This window comes from Dermacentor silvarum, chromosome 1 (genome assembly GCF_013339745.2).
Source record: "Dermacentor silvarum isolate Dsil-2018 chromosome 1, BIME_Dsil_1.4, whole genome shotgun sequence".
Taxonomy (NCBI): Eukaryota; Metazoa; Arthropoda; class Arachnida; order Ixodida; family Ixodidae; genus Dermacentor; species Dermacentor silvarum.
The window spans coordinates 124,186,727-124,212,754 of NC_051154.1; the positions used below are offsets into that span (position 1 = coordinate 124,186,727).

Genomic DNA, 26,028 nt, shown 5'->3' on the forward strand with positions numbered 1-26,028 from the left:
AGCCAGGAAGGGGCATCAAATGCCTGATGCTGGATGGCAAGGTGACAGAAAAGTATTCTGCATGTAGCGTCTAATTTTCTACTCATCTTTTTTTTGTTGCCATCGGCAAACATATGGCTCCTCTGAAGGCCATTGCTAACGATTCTGAGCCATGTGTGCCTCTTGCGAAATGCGTTATGGAGCAAGTAAAGGCGTTGCATAAGCGTCGTTTACTTCGCTGTGCCTGCTGACGCATTTCGCATGGAGAAACGTGTACACAGCGGCTGATGAAAATCGCAACTCGAGTGGAATGCGCGCATGGCTTTCGTCAACGGAAGCTTCCAGTGTTGAGCAATAAAGCGTCAAAGGCTCATCGCACATCGCGACCCTGGGTCAAGTGACGTCTGTCAGCTTTTGAACACCAAAGAGGTCCGGCCTTAGCCAATTCTCCCGCCATGGCGCGTGCGGGAATGTGCGAAAAATGAGTCACGGGCAGCACGTGACGAAGTGCGCACAGTTCCGTATATGTACCAAACGATAAGTTATTTCGATTTGGCTGTATTCTCCGCACTGCTCCATCAGGTGCAGCAATTTTGTCCTCTATTTGACACAACAGGTTGGTCTGCCTGCTCCGCGCTCTTCTATTTGACGTCGTGCAGGACCAGTTCAGCACGAGCTCAAGGTTATCCTGCGCTTGGAAATGCAGGCGCCTTGCAATCTCTTGCCGCATGACATGGTGCCGGGCTATTCGATTAATAGTGCACGGATGCAAATATTTCCCGCTTTCATTACAGCACTCAGTATAGTTGGCCATAAGCTGGCAAGTTACACAAGTTCGATGCCTACGTAGTTGTCAGGACGCGTTGGTAAATGTTTGGAACGTGTTGCAGCGGTGTCTTTCTTGGTATGTGCTTTCTTACGAAAAAGTGGCATCCACGGCCACAACTTTGCTGCTACAGCGTAGTACGTACTATCACGATACAGATTAGAGTGATAATGAAAGGAAAAATTCTTTCGGCATTCCTACGTGAACATTCGTCGGAAAGGCTAAGCCACCGGCAGCAGTCGACCGAGCACATGCATTGCCGCACTTTTCTCGTCTATTTGCGGCGGACGCGAGGGGTGCAGGTTCTGCGCTGCACTCGCATGCATGGCGTGAACTCGTACGGCACCGTGCACGGCACTCTCTAGAACTGGTTAAGAAAGTGGAGCCGAAACCGAGGAGACATTACGTCTGGTTCAGCGCAGTTATTACGAGTGGCTATATACAGTGTGTTTCAGCGAACACTTTCAAAAATTTTTAAAGGTTGCCTGTAGCAGATGGCACGATTCTAGTTCTATTATTTTTATTTTACTTATTTATTTAGATACCCTAAGGGCCCACAGGGGCATTACATAGGGGGGGGGGGGGGACATAAAGCAGAACACAATTTTCACAAATGAAGGAGCATCGCAGGTGGTAAATACCGCACTTTGGGGTACAGCAAGTCGTCAAACATATTAACAAGGTAAATATTCTTACAAAATTCACACTCAACGAAGCAAGAACAAAATAGCGAAAGCGAATAAGTGCTGTGAGGGAGAAAAATGTTGCTAAAAGTGCTAGGATTGTAAATACGTTAGTAATGCCGAATGAAATAAAGAAGACTGCGTTATCGTGGCAATTCTGGAGGGTAACTCATTCCATTCTTTTATTGATAAGGTTAACGGCGAATTCTTGTAATTTTCCGTCCGGGCGAAGATAGGGTTAACTTTGTAGGCATGATCGATGCGATGTGAAGCATGAGGTGACGGTAAAATGTGTGACCGGGCAAATGGTGTGTTGCTGTGATACAGTGTGTGAAAAAAGCATAATCTGGCGAATTTACTGCGCATTGCGAGTGGCGGCATGTTTAGTGTTTGCTCCAAAGATGAAACGCTTTGAAATCGTTAGTAGAATGACATGATGAATCGCGCTGCTTCATTCTGGACGGCTTCGAGTAGATTGGTAAGGGTGATCTGGTAGGGATGCCAAATGACTGATGCATATGCCAGGGAGGGACGCACGAGGAAAGTGTACTATTGAAGCCTGGTGTCCCTGTCGGCCAGATACAAGCGTCGCTTCAGAAAGCCAAGTTTTTTTTTTGCGCTTTAGTTGTCATATATTCTATATCGTCAGTCCATGTTAAGCTAGAATTTATGTAGACACCGAGGTATTTAACCGATCTAACTGAGTTTACTATGCTATTGCTTAATATGTAAGTATTTGTTTGAGACTTTGGAACGGAAGTGAAGTTCAGGTGATTGGTCTTTTCTGTGTTAAATTGCAGATGCCATTTGCAGCATCATTCCGTTAGTTTATTAAAGTCAGATTGTAGTGTTATAACGTCGTTAGGGCTAGCTATCTCTCTGTAAATCACACAATCACCGGCAAAAAGGCGAACTGTTGAATAATATTTAATGCTATGTCAGTAATATATATTAAAAATAAAAGAGGACCTATTACTGTACCTTGAGGGACACCCGACTTGACAGGAGTTGAACTGGATATATTGTCATTCAATTTAACCACCTGAAAACGATTGGTCAGAAATTCTTCAAGCCATCGTGTTGTTTTTCTATCAAGTTCGAGGTTTCGTATTTTCAGTGTTAGTCGTTTATGAGGTACACGGTCGAAGGCCTTCGAAAAATCACTTAAATATACCATCGACAGAATGAGACAGGTGCAGTGAATTATGAAGGTCTGTTACCAACTGGTAAAGCTGCGTTTGGCATGAAAGCTTCGGGCGAAAACCGTGCTGGTTGTTTACTAGCAAATTGTTTTGATTGAGATGCTCCATAATGTGTGAGTAGAGAATATGCTCAAGCAGTTTGCAACTAATTGAGGTTAACGAAATAGGCCGGTAGTTACTGAACACAGTGTTATCACCGCTTTTAGGTATTGGCAGAACATGAGCTATCTTCCAGCCTTCCGGTACACATCCAGAATCAAGTGATTGTTGGAATATTCAGGAAAGTACAACTGATGAGAAATGATTGCTTAGTTTTAAAAGTTTAGCACTGATGCCATCGGGCCCTGGGCTGGTCTTGAAAGGCAAACGATCAATAGCGCATTTTACACCGTGAGCACTGATGATAATAGGTGGAAAGCGATATGGGATGGTTAGCTGCGGAAGGATTAGGGAATTATTAATAGGATCTTCATATGTGTATACTCCGGCGAAGTACCTATTGAATTGCTTGGCACACTGATATAGTGTTAGCACGTTGCCTTCTGTACCTAACATGGACGGTACCAACTGATTTTGTTTAGGGTTTACTACGTTCCAGAACTTTTTTGGATCAGTTTTTAAGAGGTTGGGTAGAGTACAAGTGAAATATTTTTTTTTGCTTCAATAACTGTATTTTCGGTTTGTTTCGAGATTTCCTTGTAATTTTGCCAGTCTTCAGGCACATTTGACCGACTCGCTTTCCGATAAGCCCTTTTCTTCCTGTTTAGGAGCCTCTTCACATCGCGGGTAAACCATGGATCACTTACACGTGATGTTATAGAAAGTTTAGGCACATATGAATCTTCTATATGTTTTAGGTGATCGCGAAATAAGCACCAGTTGTCGTTAGTTGTACGGCTTGCGAAGCTTGACTGAAACTCAACTAAGAAGCGTTCTAACATGCAATTAATTTTTTCCATATCTACCTGCGCATAGTTGAGTATTTGTTTTGTTATTTTTCTTTTGTCGAGGCGTGGTAGAGTGAACGAACAATGCACGGCCTTGTGATCACTAATTTCTTCCAGGATTTGAGTATATGCCAGATCCGGATTGTTTGTCAGGATGAGATCTAGTGCATGATTACCGCGAGTGGGTTTGTGAACTATCTGGGTGAGGTGATGATAGTGAAGGCACTGAAGAAAGCGAAGATGCTCCGCGCGGTTTGCTCTGGCTGTTAATTGATGACGTGATCCAGTCTATGCCTGGATAGTTAAAATCACCGCATATAATTAAAAAAAATATCGAGGAAACTTCTTCATGATTTGAACAGTAGCATCATTGAAAAGGTGAATAAATTCAGATCGACTATCTGGCGGCCGGTAACAGGCACCAATGACGCAATGGACGTGGCAAAAATGAACAGATATCCAGATTAATTCGAGAGGTGATTCAATGGCTATAAGCAACGGCTGCACTGATGTTTTACTGCGATGAGCACTCCTCCTCCCCTAGTCCCGATCCTATCTCGACCGAAAAGCACAAAATTTGGTGAGAACATCAGCTCATTATTGGCGATGTCTTCGGAAAGCCAGGTTTCCGTTCCGATAAGGATATCGGTGGAACATGTGTGCATGATTGTTTTTAAAATGTCAAGCTTATGAAATATACTGCGGAAGTTCGCCAAGAGCAAGCAAATCGGAGCTGTTGTGGTTGTTTTCTTGCCTTGTTTTTCATGGTGTCATTTCGTGGTCCGCTCTGGTCGGGCATAAATACGAATGACATGATCTGAGGCCGAATCATAGCGATAAATACCGATCTTCATGTGCAGTTTGTTGTACCACACAGTAAACCACTCATTTTCCCTGCTGTGCTCCTTGGCGAAATGGCGCAGCTTTTTCCTTTCATGTAGCACTTTGGGAGAGTAATCCTCGTCCAACCAGACTTTGGGTGATTCGATGTTTTTTAACTTGAATGCGTTGCTCAGAACTTCTGTTTTGGATTTGAAGTTAAGAAATTTAACAATAATCGGTCGATGGGTATTAGCACGGCGCTGGCCTAGGCGGTGGGCTCTTTCTATGTCGCCAGCCTGAATACCAAGATGAACATCTAAAAACTCCTTAACAATGAGCTCAGATTCCACGTATCCCCCATGCTCAGCTTCAGGAAGGCCTTTTATAATCAAATTATTTCTTCGCATGCGGTTATTCATGTCTTCTACTACATCTATTAGTTCATTGTTTGTTTTACGGATATTCACCTTACATTCCTGTACATTTTCGGTTACAGTGTCAAAGCCATTCTTGAGTCCCAATACACTGGTTAAACTTTGTTCAATGGAGGACACACGGGCATTGATGTTCATTTGTCTATTGATTTCTGTTAAAGACGTTGTGGTTTCAGCATGATACTCTTTTAGCAGTGTCAATACGTTGTCGATCTTAGGGCCAGGATTTGCTTCTATGTCGCCCGCACAAAGCAAGAGCATCGCAAGGCACACAGTTCATTTCATGCATCAAACGTCGTTTTATGCATTGAAACACAAAAGTAACTGGAACGCCAATGCATTTCTCCGCAAATTTCGGGAATTAATATCTCGAAACTGATGTCATCCTGAGAATTCGTTCAAAGTGGGTACGACTTTAGAACTCCATGACTAGAATTTGTAAATTGCAATATGGGCCACAAAGCAATTAGCTAAAAACTCAATTAGTGAACTTTCTGTTAATTAGCCGATTATGCATTTCAATTTTTTTTGTGCAAGTAATGTCCGCCTCTTCGAGTAGACCAGCTCATGAACTGGAATTGTGCTATCTGCCACAGGCAACCTTTAAAAATTTTTCAACATGTTCGCTGAAACACCTGGTATAGTGCTTTCGAAGACAGTCACAGTCAGCGTCTCTTTTTTTCTGTTTTTTTGCCGAACGAAACTGACAAGCATGCGGATCTATACTGTGATGTTGTAAAGCACAAGTAACGACTGCGTCTGCATCGACCGTTCTACGCTGGTGATCGCGGGGCCGTTTTTCCGCGTTTAAATTGCACTCGGGCTAAATTTACTTGCTTCGTCATCATTCGTTGAACCGCGACCTTCGGTACTACGCCCGAGGTTCTCAAATTCGAAGTTCCCGTAATGACGCAAGCAGTGATTTAGATCACTGCACGCCCAGCTCACCAATTTATTCACCAACGTGCGAAAAAAAAAGGAAAAGAACCTTCGCAGATGTATGCAAATATGAGCAACTCGTGCTTCAATGACAGCAAAGAGCCAGACGAGGGCACGAGAAGAGCACATGAACACGCAGACACGGTGGTCACGTGCTCTTCTCGTCTCCTCATTTTGTTCATCCTATAGTGCTCTAAGATGGCATACCAAGCCTGCATCGCAATCCTTGTTGTATAAAGGAGTTCTCACATCCTCCAGAAGCCCTCGGTTTGTCACTGTTCCAAATCTACCCAGGACTATGGAAACGCCATTCACTATATATGCGGTGCAATTCCGTCGCTGTATACTCGAGTCCTTTGAAACGCATCACCATCCGAGCTTAGCACTTGCACACTCTCCGCTATATCTGACGCATGCTTCTGCATATATGTTGCAACAATGTGCAATACCTGTGCCTTCAGCTTCGCTGCAATATTAGCGGGCTTATGCTGGGATCGAACGAGCTAACTCATAGCGGTGCAACCTACGTATACGTAACGATTCCTTTCGCTCGATTTCATTCCTTTCTTGTCATCCACCGCTCACGACTGGCTGACCCTTGTGAGAGCGTAGGTGGAGCACCGATCAAGCGTCTGACAAAGCGCGAAAAGTGAAATAATACGAACGGAATCGTTATAGTATCCCTGTTCAACTATCCCTGGCCCACCATCTTGCGGGTAAGCGTTGTGTAGACAGATTTAAGCAACGACGATTCTGCTAGGTTTTGCAGCTGTGCTTTAAAAATTGAGGCTCTGTAAAAAAAAAAATCCTGCGCAATTTGGAGGCGCGCGCTTTGAAGGAAGTACACGCTATACAGTCGCTGACCGGTTAACCGAGCATATCTTTCATTTAAGAGTATAGGTAGGCTGGTTTTAATCATAGCCGGGGCATTGTACATTCGGCCACAACCGAATAATTCTTCTTCTTTTTGGGGTTTTACGTGCCAAAACCAGTTCCGATTATGAGGCACGCCGTAGTGGAGGGCTCCGGATTAGTTTTGACCATCTGGGGTTCTTTAACGTGCACTACAAAGCAAGCACACGGGCGTTTTCGCATTTCGCCTCCATCGAAATGCGGCCGCCGGGGCTGGGATTCGATCCCGCGACCTCGTGCTCAGCAGCGCAACGCCTTAGCTGACTGAGCCACCCCGGCGGGTCACAACGGAATAATTGAAGGAATAATCGGGTAATGATTTTGTGAAGCTACGCTATTAGGTTGCTATTTGAAGATTCGAAGGTAGGCACACGTGCTATACTTATGATGTGTATACATTCTTGCCTTGTTCCGCGCAGTGCCTGGCGACGGCGGCAGTCAACTCGAGGCCCAGTTGAACAAGAGCGAGACGGTGCATTACTTTTGCGAAAGGAGAACCAATGACTACTTCGACCTCTGGGTCAACCTCGAGCTGATGGTGCCTTACGTGCTCGACTGTTGGGTCGACAACATGAGGTGCGCACTCGCCGTCAGCAGCCCACGACTGTCTTGCGTGCACGTCTCACGAGACGCGGGACATTCTGGCACCAATTCGTCCACCGCGCTGTCCGCACTCTATCTGCTCACATATTATCATACGGATACCAGTGAAGGAAAGAAAACAAAACAGAAAAGCTTACTTGTAAATGAGTTACTGGTCTGCAGAGTTACACAAAGATCTTTGATGGGATGTCCGAAGTAAACAAGCTTATTATAACCACGCATAAAGGAACACAGGGCTTGACGTGCCGATGCACGTTGAAAACATAATTCATTTTTCTTTCTTTCTTTCTTTCTTTCTTTCTTTCTTTCTTTCTTTCTTTCTTTCTTTCTTTCTTTCTTTCTTTCTTTCTTTCTTTCTTTCTTTCTTTCTTTCTTTCTTTCTTTCTTTCTTTCTTTCACGGAAGCAGCCGGCACTGTATGCACTACACAGGAAGGTTATAAATATTATTTTGGTGGGGCATATTCACCTCAGGTTTCCGTATTTAAACAGCTGAAGCGGTAGGTGGTCGGACTGAAAAAAAAAAAGTAGAGATGCAAGTAACTAGGCGTTTACTACAACAGCACTCACTTTAGCTGATACGTGTGATATGTGGTCGCCAATAAAACTTTTTTCGATGTTCACTTACAACATGCGTTGAAAGAACAGCTCGCCGCGCTAGCCTCTTTAACTGACACTTCGCCAGACATATGAGTGGTCTAGCCTGTTTTTAAGAGCTTCTTCTTCTTACTGGGGTTTTACGTGCCAAAACCAGTTCTGATTATGAGGCACGTCGTAGTGGAGGGCTCCGGATTAATTTTGACCACCTGGGGTTCTTTAACGTGCACTACAACGCAAGTACACGGGCGTTTTTGCATTTCGCCTACATCGAAATGCCGCCGCCGTGGCTGGGATCTGTTTTTAAGAGCACGTCGCGCCAACTTCACGGTCCAGTTTGCCGACGCCGAAGAACAATAACTCTGAATTTAAGCTGTTCATTAAGCGCTTAGAGAAACATCAACATTATAACCTTCAAGGCGTTCCTTTGGACTATATGCAGTAAATTACCCGATGTTTCTTAAAGGCACGGCCTGGGCTGAGAGCGGTCTGTGTATGCACTTTTCACGGCACACGGCATTGGCCAGCACAATAGTTACATGCTAACGAAGCTATAGAGGAACCACAATACCACTGGAAGCAGTTATTCGAAGAAGGGAGAAAGTTCGCTCAACTATAGAAAAAGAAGAGATACAAGGCCAGACAATCACGCAGGCCAGATGAGCTTATCGAATTTCGCTAGCAGCCTAAAATGTATAAATTGAAGTCAGGCGTCCAGTTAAATGTTATGATACTCCAGTGGCGCACCATGTCTAGCTGCGCGGCAGTGGCCAAGCGCTACACGAACTCGCGCAACCAATGCGGTACCATCGAATTAGCGCTTAGATAAAATTAGGGTGGCTGGTACGTTATAAACACAACGTTATTCCCGGCGACCTTTACAATGTCTGCAGCCAAACGTGTTTGCTCTTTAGTTCATTCATTCATTCATTCATTCATTCATTCATTCATTCATTCATTCATTCATTCATTCATTCATTCATTCATTCATTCAAGTTCATGGCTCACACAAAACCGCAGCCAAAATTTCGGGTTAGTTGGGACATATCTCTCTACGTGTTTTGTCTAGTGAGACGGGGTTTGCCTGTGTTATTTTTTCGACGTTCTCTAGATTATTTTATTCGTTTGCTGTTTGATGCAAGCAAACCAATAATACAATCTGGGGGACGTGGAAAAAATAACGCCGGCGGACGCTAACTTGCCTTGTTGGAAAGATCGCGTGCCATTTGTTGCTGATGCACAGCGATATGGTACTTGCAACCAGGTTGGTGTACGACAACAAGACGAGGACCACGAGGCCTCCGGACGGAGTGCACATTCGGGTACCTGGCTTCGGTAACACGACCACCGTCGAGTGGCTGGACCCGAGCCAGGTGTCTCCAAGTGAGTGCATCAACGCCATTGTTTGTAAGGTCGAAAGGCCGGCAGCGTCACTACGCACTATAGCGTCAGCCATCAGCTGGTGTACCTGTCCACGTTCTCGGTCACCGGCATCTTTAAGTGATAATGGTAAAGCAGCGCGAAATACATGGACAAAGGGAAGACGTTAGACACATGCCCAGGAATTGACTAACGACTTCACTTACAACTTTGAAAGAAAGTTGTTAGCGCTGTATGTGGGTCTAACGTCTGTCCTTCGTCCATGTCTTTCACGCTGCTATAGCGCAAGCTTTCGTCTTGGTAAACTTTAAGTGGGAAACCTTCTCAAGAAATTGCGGCTGAAACAGAACTGGTTCCATACACATAAAAATCTTACACTGTCCCTCTGTATAACAATGACGTAATATATTGCCAAGAAAAATTCACCAAGAACGTTTTTCGGTGCCTGAGTAGGGGAACGAGCAAACGTCAAGTTCAGGTGTTCGACCGCTTGTAGTAACGTGGCCTTTCACTCCCAACACAGCACTATAGCAAATGTTAGTGCATCCATTATTTCGATATATTCTTGAACAGCTCAGCCTCTCCTTTTTTTCTAGTATGACTTGATCGAAAAGTGCGCGACGAGCACCTAACTGCATGCTATGTTTTCTTGCAGCTGCGTACTTCACAAGGATTGTGGAGGAACTCGTTGCCCACGGCTACCAGAGAGGGATCGACGTTCTGGGCGCTCCTTACGACTTCAGAAAAGCACCGAGTACGTGTACTGCCTATAAATTTGCCTGGGCTTACGAGGCCGTCCTTCAAGAGCCCAGATCTCAAAGACATATCGACACTCTATTCATGGATATAATGCGAGGAATGTCTGAAATATTGGGCACATAATTTTAGCGATGATTTGCGCAAATATGAGTGCATATATATACGTCTGCGTCACATGCGTAATATCAATGTGAGACTTTTAATATACTGCCGCTTACCATATATGCCAGAAAGTGTAATCCATTCTGATTCTTTGTGAGTATAGTGTCCTTACTACCTTCCAGATTGATATTTACAGCAACAGGACTGGCCAATGTAACCAGCGCCGCTAAAATGCCAGTGCCTTAGTAGGCCTCAAGCTAGCTACGGTAGCGATTGCAGTAGGCTCCTCTTTCCCTCATGTGCACATGGAACATGCGTTCTTTCATATAAGATGGCGGCTGCGGGGCAAAAGATCCACCGAGCCAAATTTACAGGTGCAGCCTGCCCTTGTGTATGGGGGCCTTCGTCAAGTACCTCGCTTTCGAAATCTGCGCCTAAATTTCTAGTGTTTTCATGCACAAAAGCGATACAAACGTGCGGAGAGGCTGTTGGACATAAAGAAGACGAAGGCACGCGGTGCACGGGCAACGGCCACCGGCGCTGGCGCGCTCAATTGCTGCCACTGCTAGTAAGAGTCGGACGTCTGGATCTGGGTCTGATTGCCGTCATTTCGCGAGATCACATTTGATACCGAAACCGTGGAACCTCGAGTCAACCGCGCAAGGCGCGATGCAGCGTCCGCCCCGGCTCCGTTCCAGGGATTTCACCTTTTGCTGTGCCCAACCTGGAAGCGGTCGAACTCCGCGGTCGATGATGCCAATGAAACTCAGACGACGACGATGTTACAACGTAAGCGTCTGCGAGATGGGACCATGGAGCGGCCGCCTGCACGAGTACGCCGCGAACTTGGTTGGCAACTGTTCCAACCTGTGCCTGTCGGACAACCAATTCTTCTCCAACTTGCGTTACCTTCGGAGCATCCAGAGCCATTGCCGGGCGAACGACGACAAGTCGGGTACGGCCAGTGCGCCCAACAGCTGCTTCATCCTCGCAGATCTCTTCCTGTGCAAAGAATTGCTGTGGGTCATCGACTTCGAGCTCCACGAAGTCAGTCCAGGACAGCTGACCTTGGCTTGTCTGCGCGGATGCGTGGTTCACGTCGCGCCCAACGTGCCGCGCAGGCCATCGTTTGGGCTGGTCCACTGGCTGCTCATGGTGCAGCGCTGCATCGAGATCGTGGAGCTGCGCCACTCGGTCGTCCAGCAAAACCACTTCCTGATCCGGGACGGCTTCTGGCTGAGCCGCAACCTGGGGCACGTGAAGCTGCGCCAATACCGGCTGTACGACTACCCACCCAGGGACCTGATGGACGCGCTCCGCTCCACGGTGGCCGCGCTCGACACGCTGGAGATCGTAAGCGTACACTTCCCGAGCATCGGCGTGCCCATGCAGTGCAAGCTGCTCGGCTGGTGCGAAGCAGTGACTGCCTGCGCGAGTACGCTGCGCATCTGGTTGACAGTTGTCCCAGCCTATGCCCGTCAGTCAACCAGCTCTTCTCGAACCTGCGTTACCTTCGGAGCATCCCGATCCATCACCGGGTGAACTGCGACCAGTGGCACACGGCCAGCATGGACAACGGCTGCTTCTTCCTCGCGGAGCTCTCCCTGTGGAATGAATTCCTGTGGGTCATCAACTTCGAGCTCCGCGAATTCAGTCCAGGACGGATGGCGTTGCCGTGTCTGCGCGGGCGCATGCTACCCGCCACGTACAACATGCAGCGCAGGCACTCGTTCGTGCTGTTCCACTGGCTGCTTATGGAGCACCGCTGCATCGAAATCGTGGAGCTGTGCGAGTCACGCATCTCGCAACATCATCCTTTCTTATGGCAGGGCCTCGGGCTTGGCTGCAACCTGGGGCACGTTAATCTGCGCCAATACCGGCTGTACGACTACTCGCCCAGGGATCTGACGGATGCGCTCCGCAGCATGGTGACCACGCTCGACACACTGGAGACCGTGAGCGTGCTCTTCTCGAGCTTTGGCGTGCCCATGCTGTCTGAGCTATTTGGCAGCTGCGAAACCCTGCGCACGTTCATCTTCGTCGAGAACTGGATCGACGTGCACGAGACCGAGAGCCTGATGCGCTGCTGCGCCGTGCACCGCGGCCTGCACAATATCAACGTCCACGATATCTTCGCGACGGTTGACGCCTGCAACGCTCTGGCCGACCCTAGGTCTTGCTGCGTGGTCATGGAGGAGCTCGTCGTGAGCCGCTGGGTTCCGGGCGCGTACCGGCTGCTTCACTGGTTCGCGGCGCTGTTCACAGCGTTACCCACCGGTATGCCCCGCTCGAGGCGTTCGAGATCAACAATTTCGAACGGAACGAGAACTTCGGGACCTCTCTTGAGCGCTGAGCGGCAGCTCAGTCCTGAACAGGCTGACGGTTGTGCGCACCGCGCGTTTTCCTCTTATTTCAAACCGGGACCATGAAATTATTCGACGTCACACAATGATTTCACAAGCGCCTTAGCTTGGACTAAGAGTAATATGAGGAGTAAAGCTTTCAACTGGATCTTTCTTCGCTGATGAGTCCAGTGTTTCAGAAAAAAAAGCACTGATTAAGTCTAAGAACATTAATCTGCTTGTCGAAGCCGAAGTTGCATTTATTTTAGTGTCCTTTTATTAATCATTGTTTACAACTCAGTTAAAAGGTGTCACGTTGCCGTTTAAGACTAGACGTCCATGTTATTTGGCGTATCAAGCACCTTATCCGGTATGCGCAGTTCTCTAGACTCTGAACCATGGCTATTGAGCTCCCCTAAATACGCGTGTGAATGGCAGATTTTCCTTATCTCTTCAACCCAAGTGCCAGGTGGTCGTTGTCTAGCCTTCTCTGCATATGGCCGTCTACCGACATCCGGAGAGTACGTTTCAGGTAGCCTGGACCTTAATTAGCATTTGATAGCAACCGCGTGGACTAGATGTGGTGGATGTGAGTACTGCTATTCTGTTACAAGCGTATGAAACGTATTACTGTTTTCTGTCTTAACAACTCCTCCGCGCCAACGGTGAGCAGTGCGACTGCAAAAGCAGTTCTTTGCGGGACTGCCTGTCACGACTATACTCACATACTACCTTGATACTTGCCTCCGTGGGCTTCAAACAACCACGGGATGCTATCGATAGCGGGAATCGCCCGGCCGTGCTTTACGACTGCTTACCGTATCTTCCTTGATATTCAGCAGAGAATCTGGATAACCAAGGTCACCCGCAGAGGACTTTCGGCCATGCGATTATTGATATTTTCCCCTCTTGGATCCGGGCAAGGTGGAGCCGAATTTTCAATGCTTTTCGATCGTAAGAGTTGTTTTGGCGTTGGCCGGCCGCATTCGCTTAATAATGTGTGAAATATATATTATTGGGTGACACCTCTTCTACGAAGAGTTCGTAACTTCTTCCGGGCCATGGGCCAAGTCTTTCTTTTTTTTATTGTGAGAACAGGTGACACGTTTTCCAAGCAATGTAACAACCGAGTTCATCACTGAGGATTTCGTTTGCTCCTGTTTTGAGATTTATGGTTTAATTCCCAACTACTGAGTATTATAATTAGAGCAACTGAACCCCTTCCTTGTTCCAGCATAAAGATGCTTGCGCCAGAAGCACCGTTGCGTCGCATGCAAACCGGAACTAAGGTTTCTCCTTGCTTCTTACATTTTGCAGATGAATTGGGCGACTACTTCGAGCGACTGCACGGGCTCATAGAGGATTCGTACACTAACAACGATAACATGCCTGTCATCATGGTATGCCATAGTATGGGATGCCCCAACCTGAGGTACTTCTTTAGTCGTCAACCGCAGGCCTGGAAAGACAAATATGTTAGGGCCATGGTGACCCTCGGGGGCGCTTGGGGCGGCGCCGTCAAGGCGCTCAAGGCCTATGCTTCTGGTAAGTCGTGAAGCACTTCTGTTCCTCTATGGCGATAGCAGCTGCACCGGCCATTTTAAAGGCATAGGAGAAATAGTTTGAATGTGTAGGAGTCCTCCAATAATGACAGGGAATACAAACGAACCAAAGCCGTCTTTTCCTGTACAGGATTTATAGTTTTGGATTTACTTTCTGCACGAGGAAGTAAATTTCTGCTATGTGAACTGTGTTTAACAGGTACGATAATAGTAGTTTATGCGCACCGTGAGTATTTGTTAGAACGATATTGGGGCCATCGATACAGTGATAGCCGTAAGATAACCGTAAAAAGCGGTCTTGTCAGACAGAGACTCGGCAGCTGGAGTCAATGACAGCGCTAAGTAGCTGGACTGCAATATCCCTTCACATGACCTAGCAACATGGTTAATGGTGGTTGAGTAGGCAAAAGCTAAAAAGCGAAAGCAAGCGAAAAAAATAGAAATCATACATATAACATTAAAACAGACCAATATTATAACGTCGCTAATATTTATGATGAAAGCGTGTGATTGCAAGTGGGAAGGAGATTTGAAGATTTAAATTGATTTTGAGTACAATAAGCAATCTTGAGAAAGATCCAATTATAAGTGTGGAGCTCATACCCCTTTAATCAGCCTGCCTGACCTTACTGTAACGCGTCCTTGTGACGCTGGTGACTGCACGGCAGAAGGCGAGGCACGCTGTTCATTGCTTATTCTGCCGTGGTATACTTCAAAATATAATGTAAAGAAGTAAAGAAGACAATTTATGTTTTTACGCTGCTTCTATTTCTACCCGCTAAGTTAATTTTGTGAAGAGCAGTATGGTTTTAAAGGAAAATTTTATTTGTAGAGAAAACGACGGAGATGAGTGTTGCTTGCTATGTTGGCCCTATAGTGTGTACTTTTAACGCCCAATCTCAACCATGAAAGAAGAAATGTTATATTTCCAGATGCTAGCTTTATTCTTGCCAGTTAAAATCATTTTGTGAACTTGGACTATAACGCATTTTTTACTGCAAGTATAATGGAATTCAGAGTTGTCTTGTTCTTGGATCGGACCTAGGAACATTCGTAAACTTTCTTATTAGTTTATTCTCGGTTCTGTGGCTTCGAGCGTGATGTTACAGGAATATCCCGATAATAGTTCATAACAGCTGAGTGCAGTGAACGCAGCTGGGCTTTCTCTGTTTTCGAAAATGTGGCAGTGCCAGCAGAAGGTGTGATTGCTCTCGCGTGTATAAACAATGGTTTGTCATAATGCCTAAAGGCGAGCAGACTTGGCTGCTCGTAAAAAGCGCGGACCATGCTGCTTTCTTGCGTAAGCGCCCAGAGACGTCTACCACATCGGCGTTATCTTCGCAGGCGAGAATTTGGGCGTTGTGGTGATCAACCCTTTGTCGGTGCGGCCCGAGCAGCGGTCTGCACCCAGCTTGGCCTACATGCTGCCCAACCGGCTCTACTGGAACGAGTCCGAGGTTCTGGTGAAGACTGTTAACCGGAGTTACGGCCTGGCAGACTATGAGGCTTTCTTCAGTGACATCGGTTTCCCAGATGGTTACGAAATGTTTAAGGACACACGGTCGTTTATGCTCGACACCACGGCGCCAGGCGTCGAGATCCATTGTCTGCACGGCCGAAACGTCAGCACCATTGAGAGGTATGCTACGCTGACATATACTGTCAGCAGCAGTTTAGGCTGAATTTAGGTTGTCTTTCTTTATTTTAAAGCAGGAAAACATGGGAAAATCGTCTATTCGAAGTATAGGCTATTTCAACACCATCATCACTGATAAACGCAGGTGGAGCAGAAAGGGAAGGGAAAGAAATCCACGCAAGATAGAACGAAAAAACAATGGCTCATCGAGAAGGTCATGCGAAATAAGTCAATGTGATGTATACCATGTCATCTTAAGTGAGCAGTGGCAGAGTTTCCATAGAATAGATTAAGTTTGCCACAGTCCATGAATTACCGAAGGGTTCGAAAAGCTTGTCGCATACGATAGCAACCTTGAACTCAGCGCAAACTAGAAACATCATAAGTGGATACCATTACATGAAAAAAAATAATAGAGGAAACGGGCAAGTTTGACTCGTACTACGTTCCACTGAAATCCTTCAAGGGGGAGGAATTTTTTGAACGGGAATGTTGGCATCCACAAGATAACATGATCTGCTCAAAAATACACCGTTGCAGTTGAAGAAAGATTCGTCGAGGGTCGAGCTTGTTATTGCCGTAAGGATCGTAACAGCGCAAACAAGACACGAACAAACGATAGTTACGACCCTTACGATGAATCCCAACCACCGTTGTTACGCGCTGTTACGATGCTTACGATGAATCCCAACCAACTGGCCCAACTTGCCGTCTTGTTGTTATTACCGTCTCTTAGGAGTAGTCACTCTACCAACTGAGCTATCCATGAGGCTAGAAGCTCGTGGGAAAACGGCAGATTGATCGACAGCTCGAAGAGTTTGGAACATAGAACAGGCATTCCTTTACACATGCCTCTTCCCGAAAAACCAGCAGTAGTTTTGTTCGTAGCGTTGTGCTATTTTCATGTGGCTGCCAGCTTACCCTTTTACGTATGAGCGTACGCGTAACAGAAGGATTTACGCTAGGTGAACAGAGGCACTGAATGAAGTTTGTGTCTGCCGGAAAACCATAAAGTACCGCGATAACTTGTCTTTGCGTAACCGAGCACGACAAAGGACAAAGACGTCAGACCACGAATAAAGGACGTTTATATGGAAGGTGCGAACAGTTCCATAGGGTCTCTCGCTGCCAGTCGTGTAGGCTGCCGGTCGCCGTCAATCAGTCTGGCCGCGAGATCCCCAGAAAGCCTTACACATTGAAGCACTTTCAGATTCTCAAACTATTCCATGAGCTAAGGGTAGCCACATTCTGACACTCTACGTCCATATTGAGATTAAATGTATGGGTTCACTGGAGTTATTTGCATTTTTGGGACAAAGTATTCACTCCGTCAGTCGCATACGAGTCTGCGAACGATACAGATTCGATATGACGCATGCAGCCACACGCCTGTGAACGCATGGGTTCTGCTGGAGTCGCCTAGAGCACGCTGGAGAAGACGGTGGCACTGTTTTACAAACGGAAAAATTTCTTTGGTTGATGGATTGAGTCATATTTTCCTGGCTGTCAGTTGACATGATACTCAGTCCTGACGAAGTGTGCCAGTCACTCCAAAGACGAAGCCTTTAAATAAAGTATTATATGCGCTGAAAAATAACGCAACATATGAGCAGGTCGTGCAATATTTCAACCTGTTCATACCACCATATGCAACGACAGCAAATTTGATGACTGTACGGAGATGTGGAAAATGTAACAAAAAAGAACAAGAACAACGACAGGTGAATTTGGCCAGAATAGCAAAGCTTTTCGTTCACAAGACCTCCATGTCATTGTCGTACTACTTGAGCATCTCGCTCAATGTCCATATTCACTAGTTCTCATTCTTATGCAGAACTCTTGTTGGAAGTTTTGTTCTCCTTCCACTGGCCTGAAACCGTCACACTTGAAACGATCTGCTTGCTCTTTCCTGGTTCATAAGGAATTTTTTCTCAGGCTATTTGGATTCATGCCTGTGAAAACCTAAGTGTCTGCGTCAATAGACGTGAACAGGGGTTCTATAACGTAAAGCTATTCCGATCAGTGTTTAATCTAATCTCCTGACGTCAAATGGACGCGACCACCGACGCAAGCATCGGGCGCTAACCCGCAGCGTTGTTTGAAAAGCCCAATCGAACTCTCTCCTCGTTTATCTCAGCTCACTTTGGTTTCAAAGCGACTAGCATTGAGTGGTTTTTCTCATCTGTTTAGCTGACAAGAGGAGAGGAGCACTCTGAATTGGAGAGGGTTTCGATGGCGCCGAGCCAGCCAGCCAGCACAGAGATAACCGGATGAGGGGGGGGTGCCGGCGTCTGCGATCGGTCCGCTTCCCCTTTCTTAGCTTGCGGTGGCTGGTCGAAAATCTCGGCGCTGTGCAACGGAAGTTTAAAAATGCCGGTAAAACGGATCCTCAGCAAAGAAGAGTTGACAGAGCGATGTCTTATACTAGCCGAAAGGGCTCGATAACGTTGTACTGGCACGCAACATTTTTTGTTATGCGCAAATAAATCCAGGCTCCCCGGCAGCTCCCAGTAGCCAGTGCCAGAGCGATCGGCGGGCAGCCATCTTCTATCCATTTCGGAACGGGACAGTCTCCTGCTATTAAAAAAAAAAAAAAATACAATTTTGTTCGGCATATGAATGCATCTTTAATACGTAGACGTCACTTTGATGCAGTTAGTTTTCGCGGTTTTGTGACGTCGCGTGACCAACAGGCGAAGTGGGCGCAACCCGAAGTATTTTAACCAATAGCAGAGGGCTAATGGCTAAAAAGGCATTGAATTCGAAATAATTATTTTCCTTTTGCTCGGTTTACTCATGCATAATCAGTTTGTACATGTCATATCAGATGGGGCGTTTTCATGGTTTTCGTGGCGTCGCGTGAGAGACAGGCGAAGTGGGGGGTGGCCAGAAAAATGTTAACCAATCGTGGATTGCAGAACTGGAATAAAAAAGTTTGGAATAGCTTTACGGTATAGCGCCCTGGAGGTGAGACAGAGTAGAGGTTTTCCGAAAAATAATGTTGCACCCCGTTACTGCAGCGTCTTTTGCGCGGAAAGTCAAGTTTCATAGAATGGCAGGTGGTGTTCTTGTTTTCTCCTATTGACTTTCGTGATAAGTCTGATGATGAACGATCGCTGGCATCTCCAATTGATCTTCATATATATTGCTCAACGATATTACCACGATTGCAGCGCTGAACCGTTTCCTTTTTGCAAGTGTAAAAACGTAGAAATTGATTTCCGTGACATCCGGCCGCTCTTGAAGCACAGCCTACATTTTAATTCTCCCAGTAGCAACCGCGTTACCAATAAATTTTTCAACTCTTAAGTTTCATGAAATGAGTAAAGAGTTTTACGTACGTCAGAGGGCATTGGGAGGAAAACGTAAACAGCTAATGACAAATTCAGCTGGGGGTTAAGAGAGGGGGGGGGGGGGATATTCAGTAGACTCTTGCGCTCCCAAGTGGTCATGGGATAACGCGATATACAAATAATCTGCATCCTAGCCGTCCCGTTTGAGTGGGGAGCCCTTTGGGGCTCAATTTCTCTTATATGTCTTAGCTGTATCTTATCTTAGTGGTAGGTTGCTGCACTTAGTTCTCTAGCGGCACCACCCAAGTGGAGCGTGTCGCTGATGAAACAGTTTCAAAATTAGTGCCTAGCAGATATACATATGACTTTGTAGTTGCTCTGAGACAACTGTGTGCTGGTGCTTGCTTAGCTTAATTGTGCCGCGAACTTGAAAATAAATGCTGAAAAAAGAGAGAGCTAGGCTTCTTAAGAGAACAAACAAGGAATGGGGCTGCGCTACACACACTGAGATATGTAAAATCCTTGGATATCTTAAAGCTGTAGAACAAGAGATAAAAAAGGTGTCCTAAGATATTTTAGCAAATTCTAAACAAGTGCAGATCAGGGTCCTTGACGGAGATCTTTCATCACTCACGGCAACACGCTGACATGCAAAATACCATTTTTGTAAGGTTAACATTTTTCATTCGCTCAGAGATTCTTAGTGGCTTTCGGAATTACAGTCTGCGTTCAATGAAATCTTCTCACTTCCTCTTTCAGGTAACGGAATCTGGGGTGCTTTACGCGTTTGTTTTTCGGAGCAGTTTGCGTGGAGGTAGTGCACATTGCTATGTGATCCATATTCGTGTCGCAAGTTCCCCATGATGAGACTGAGGTCGAGCGTGTGGCCTAATCTTGAGGTATTGAATTCTGGCAAAGGGGATAAGCCATCAGTAGATTCTGTTATGTCACCCACTTGCGGTTGCAAGTTACGATATGTCGGCGGTGTCAGGGTGACGTGAAGTCTCAGAAATTAAATATTTACATATGAAACGCCATCTTAAGTAACTCGCTCTAGCCGTCCAACTTGTGATTTTTTTGTAGTCACAGAGCCCGCTATCGGAAAAGGACAATAGAAAGACTTTCAGTGAAATTTAGTGTCAGTTGAAGCAAGGCATGTTCTATGGAACTTTTTCCTGATAAAATTAGAAAGTCAAACGAAATTCGATGCGGCTCGCGCTCAGGAGATCGATGTAACTACTTCAAGTAGCAGACATTGGCGAGACTTACTAGAGGCCACAGAGGAAGTGGGGGGCGTGGCATACTTGCGCCAAAGTGGCCTAAAGTAATTGATAGCGCGTCGTACTCGTTTGCACGCCACCAGTCGGAAGTACGGCGTAGCTTTTGAAGAACGCTGCACGGATTCACAAATTTCGTAAGGTCATAAGCACTTTTCCACTTAATAAAATCAAGGATCAATTGAGTTCTGCCTACCGGCCCAAACATCCATGAAGAGAAGAACCATTGAGTCTGACTTGAATACTGAAGCCAGCTTTTGGTGAATCTCGATGAATGAGAGTTTCATCTTGAGTGCCCACTCCTGTCATTTTTGATCCATAAAACGTCGAATCTTATGCTCCGCAGAAAGTGTCAGCCTGATGCCCCGATGAATGGATTTCAAAGATAGTACACATCATTTGACGACAAAGCTGTTTCTATGTACTATATGAAATTATACGAGGCATGGTGCAGTCAATATAACGTAAATTAAAAAGACATAACATACACAACACTTTACACCAGGAGCCGGCTACTGGTGTAATGGTGTAAAAGAGTAGGCAACTGGTCGATAAACCATCGTATGCTAACCTCGAGGCATCAAGGCTGCCAAATCCGAGACCCTCGCTGTGCAATGAACGAGAGGAATAAGGATAACCGAGGTGCTCTATTTTTTTTAACAACCACACAAAACCGGCATGCAATGAAGCCAAACAAAGCTTAGGGCAACCTAATTAACTGCACGAATAATTATGAATGATGCTTAAGTTTCCGGTAAACTTACTTACATATAATGAAAATGGAATACAACTTGCCGCTAACGGCTGCCGAACCCCCGTATGTAGCGTGTGATGTTGTAATGCGGATGTTGTGGGTTTAGCTCCCATCGGTGGCTGGCTTCATATGGTTGTTACTAAAAATAGAGCCCCTCAGTTCTCCGATACCGGAAGTATAGTTGCACGTGATTTACCAAAATGCGTCTTAGTAAATCGCATTTAGCTACAGCTAAATATAGCGAGCCCCTCTGTTTGCCTTCTCGTTCATTCATAGCGAGGGACTCGAATCTGGCAAACTTGATGCCATTAGGTAGCATATGAGTGTTTATTATAGCCACGTGCCTGCTCTCCGAATTTCACGTGCTACGTGACGCCATCGGACAATAAAGGATGTTCGGCATCCGCCCGCCATAGCTCAGAGTGGCACTGGCTAACACTCCCAGTGCTAGATCTAGTATACCCAAGATAGTGGACGTACTGATGGCCGTCGCCGCCGTAGCAGAATTGGCAGCGCAACGCACGCGGAACAATAAAGTGCGAATTTGGGCCGGTTGGTACATGTTGCATAAAAAACGAGTAACAGCGCAAGACACAGGAAATAAGGAGGAGACGGACGAGTCGTCCGTCTTCTGCTTATGCTCTGTTTCGTGCGCTGTTACCCGTTTTTTTACGTAATGCAGAGCCTTGTGGGATCGTCAACTAGCGGCGACAAGTTATCGTTTCGTCCACTTTCATTTTCCCTTTTCCTCATTATTTTCTACATTTCAACTTCAACACAGCTAATTACCTATATATATATATATATATATATATATATATATATATATATATATATATGCGTTTCTTGGCTTTATTGCCTGTTGGCTTTATATGGTCCTGATTAACAAAAATTGAGCCCCCGTGTTTCCCTTCTTCTCGTGCATGGAATAGCGGATAGAATTGAATTTACTCGGTTTTGCCTTTTGTTTCTATGCCAGGGAAACACGCGAAGAAAAGGCTTTGCCCCCTGAATTAAGTTTTGTGCTTTTCCTCGTAAGCCCTTGCAGCTGTATAGACAACTAATTTTTCAGATTATATAAAGTAGAGAGATATCAAATTTCCTCGCAGCTTGACTGCACGGTCTGTAATTGAGAGGCGTGTTTCGTTGATTTCTTACACAGACAGCGCCTTTCAATTCCAGGATGCAAGCTTTCACGGCGTTGAAATTTTTCTTCTGTAAACTACGGTGTTCTGTAATCTCACGTAGATCGTAACAAACAAGCTCAGCGGTTCTCCGGACAGCCTTTTCCAGTGACCGTATAGCCGTCGAATTATGATTTTGAGGTCCGTGTTTCCAGTTATATCAGTCGCGTTGATCACGTCAGAGTAAAGCGGAATCCAATATATTACGTGTTCAGGAACGCTGATGATGACCGCCTCCTTCGCGCATGCGCAGGATCGAGTACCACAAGCCGGGCTTTCCGGACATCCAGCCTGAGGTGGTGTTCGGCGACGGCGACGGCACCGTGAATATTCGCAGCCTTCGGGGTTGCTTGCGCTTCCAGAGCAGTCAGAGCCAGCCCGTCTACGAGAAAACTCTTGACAACGTGGAGCACATGAGCATCCTCTACGACAAGGCCGCCATCGACTACATCAAGGCGCTCGCAATGGGACAATGACACGACCGAGTGTGGCCCCTTTAGGACAAAGGGGCTGTGCGAGCGAGTGTTCGGCTATATGTTCGCAGTGTGGTCGCGTCATTGCAATCTCTATGATTTCTCTCTAATCCCGTTTCGGGAGCGAGAGGGCACGCAGCGTGTCTCCTGACGTCTCCCGCGTGATTTCGTGACACTTGTTGCGACCGCTATCGCCTGAGCGCAGCCGTATGCTGTGGTGGTGCGCCACCTGCTCGCCTCACGGAACACTCGTTTCGTGATCAACTCTGCATGGCCAGAGCCAGATTCCAAATACTCGCAAGCTGTGCCGCTCACACAGTCGCTGCCCTTACGACGCTGTACGAATTACCAATCGCAACACTCTGTACACGCGTGGACAGTGGAAAGCATTTCGACGCTTCTTGGCAATGGAGGCATACAGTTGCCACGACGAGTGCAGCGTTGTTCGTGTTGTAGCAACTCACTGAGTAACTGGGGATGTCGCATCAGTTATTTATGTCATACTTTGTCGGAATGCGCGAATTTCACCAAGCCGCTCGATAACACGGGAAACCATTCAGCATGAGTATTGCCTTTCTGATCTACCTGGGCCGGTATTTTGTAGCGCTGCCTTTCTGATGCTAATGCCTTTTCACGCTAATCGCGCTTGGTCAGTGGTCAGAGCGAGGTCCGCTCACGTTATCAACGGGATCAGCCGGCCGTGAGTGGGTGATAAGACTAGTATAGAAATAAAGCATAACGCATCGTTACGAAATACCGGCACTGATGAGAAGCGGTCGAACACGTTACCACGTATTAGAAAGTCTGCCTCGTTCGGCGCTCACTAAGTCTATCAAATCGACGATCTCGTCTTGTTATCCGCTTCAAAAGTGCGTAGAGACATTATTGACTGAATGCACTGTATGAGAAAAAGTGTTACTAGAAAGCCTGGTAAAGAAAAAGAGAACAATGTGGCACTGTCTAAAATTAAATAGAATGGTTTAGTGCTATCCTACCATCCTGATACGTATGGTGTTATATGGGCAACTTAGGCGCTTTTTGCATGTGATTGACTGTGTGCTGCGAAGAGAGATCTTGCACTTGTTTGGGTGCTTTACTGACTAACATTTTGCATAGAAATGTAATCTACAATGTGTCGATATTTCCTTAATTGCGATGCTGTGATTAAAAAGAAAGCATGCGGAAATTATTATCCTCCAGTGTTGCTAGAGAATCTGTCAAGGTTCCGTGCATCTGCGACGCTCGCGCGGAGGCCTTTCTGCCTTGTCGCCTGAGACGAACAGTTGCATAGTATAAGCGGAAGGGGAGGTGAAGCATATAACGTTGTCTTGGAGGCTGCCTTTCCCGATCCCGACTCAGTCCCGGTTACAAAGTTCGGCAATTGCTCTATACAGAAGAAAGTCGTCTGGGGCTGGAATTCCTGAACCTTTTCGTTGGTAAGTGTCATTGACCAGCCGGTGTCGTTAATATTCCCAGCATCAGGATTGCCCGGCATCTTCTGTTACGAGCAGCTCTAGCGTATCAACTTTTTTGTGAATACTGGGAAAGCTTCGAACACCCTTTCACTGTAAAGGTAAATAAAAATACCTTCGTGTCTCCTGGCTGAGTCCGCAGTTGAACGTGTTACCCTTTGGCGTATTTCTTGCTCCAATTTTTGCCCTTCCATGTATATTACAGTGATTCAGTCGAGAGGAAAGCTATAAGGAGCACGTCAAGCCTGCGCAAATATGTCCCGGTAGTTCCATTCATGCTTTGTGAACAGGAAGGCTATTTTTTTTGAACAATCAGCATAATATGGTTGTAGTCACTATCGCCATCAGATCGGCAACACTATCGCCACCGGCAACAGCTTCCGGCTTTTGACAAAAGAAGGCTTGAAGCGACGGACACGAGCGCTGGCACACTCTTTTGCTGCTACTGCTAGTAACCGTCGCACGTCTTTTTCCGCGTCTGATTGCCGTGATTTCGCGATATCACATTTGATATCGAAACGCTGGAACCTCGAGTCAACCGCGCAAGGCGCGATGCAGCGTCCGGCCCGGCTCCGTCCCAGGGATTTCACCTTTCGCTGTGCCCAACCTGGAAGCGGTCGAACTCCGCGGTCGATGATTCCAATGGAACTGAGACGACGACGACGACGTTGCAACGGAAGCGTCTGCGAGATGGGACCATGGAGCGGCCGCCTGCTCGAGTACGCCGCGTACTTGGTTGGCAACTGTTCCAAACTGTGCCTGTCGGTCGACCAGCTCTTCTCCAACTTGCATTACCTCCGGAGCATCGAGGGCCATTGCCGGGTGAACCACGACAAGTCGGGTACGGACAGTGCGGCCAACGGCTGCATGGTCCTCGTAGACCTCTTCCTATGCAACGAGTTCCTGTGGGTCATCGCCTTCGAGCTCCCCGAAGTCAGTCCAGGGCGGCTGACCTTGGCGTGTCTGCGCGGACGCGTGGTTCACGTCGCGCCCAACATGCAGCGCAGGCCATCGCCTCTGGCTGCTCAAGGCACACCACTGCATCGAGATCATGGAACTGCGCGACTCGGGCGTCCAGCAAAACCTCTTCCTGATCCGGGACGGCTTCTGGCTGAGCCGCAACCTGGGGCACGTGAAGCTGTGCAACTACCTTCTGAACGTCTACCCACCCAGGGACCTGATGGACGCGCTCCGCTCAACGGTGGCCGCGCGCGACACGCTGGAGATCATAAGCGTGCACTTCCCGAGCGTCGGCGTGCCCATGCAGTGCAAGCTGCTCGGCTGGTGCGAAGCAGCGACTGCCTGCGTGAGTACGCTGCGCATCTGGTCGACAGTTGTCCCAGCCTGTGCCCGTCAGTCAACCAGCTCTTCTCGAACCTGCGTTACCTTCGGAGCATCCCGATCCAAAGCCGGGTGAACTACGACCAGTCGCGCACGGCCAGCATGGACAACGGCAGCATTCTACTCGCGGTGCTATCGCTGTGGAATGAATTCCTGTGGGCCATCAACTTCGAGCTATACGCGAAGTCAGTTCAGGCAGGCTAGCCCTGGCGTGTCATCGCGCATGTATGGTTCCCCTCGCTTCCAACATTCAATGCATACACACCATTGCCAGGCGGCCTTCAATATTATTTCCATCATCTGGATTGCTGGCATTTGCTCTTAGTAACAGTTATCGCTTGAGAACGTTTTTGTGAATACGGTCAAGGCTTAAAACCTCCTTATAGTTTAAAATAAAATACATATACTTGTGTGTCTCCTGAATGAGCCCGCAATTAAATGCGTTGTTGTTTGCTTTAATGCATTCTGCGTCATTTCATAGTCATGGTTGGGTCGTCATCATACCGCCACC

The 26,028-nt window shown here is 46.8% G+C and overlaps 1 protein-coding gene across 2 annotated transcripts in view; it reads left to right on the forward strand.

The window, feature by feature from the left end:
• LOC119435991 (phospholipase A2 group XV) overlaps positions 1 to 26,028 on the forward strand; it is a 97,000-nt gene that overhangs the window by 14,575 nt on the left and 56,397 nt on the right. Inside the window, exons 2-7 of one of the 2 annotated variants that reach the window (XR_007468494.1) lie at positions 7,164 to 7,320; positions 9,207 to 9,325; positions 9,978 to 10,076; positions 13,843 to 14,070; positions 15,432 to 15,726; positions 22,485 to 24,277. Coding sequence is in view for 1 of the 2 variants with exons in the window: in XM_037702708.2 (XP_037558636.1) it covers positions 7,164 to 7,320; positions 9,207 to 9,325; positions 9,978 to 10,076; positions 13,843 to 14,070; positions 15,432 to 15,726; positions 22,485 to 22,707 (1,121 nt within the window). In the remaining variant the exon portion in view is untranslated. Of the gene's footprint in view, positions 1 to 7,163; positions 7,321 to 9,206; positions 9,326 to 9,977; positions 10,077 to 13,842; positions 14,071 to 15,431; positions 15,727 to 22,484; positions 25,977 to 26,028 lie in introns of those variants that run through there. The other variant, XM_037702708.2, reaches the window with a different exon arrangement.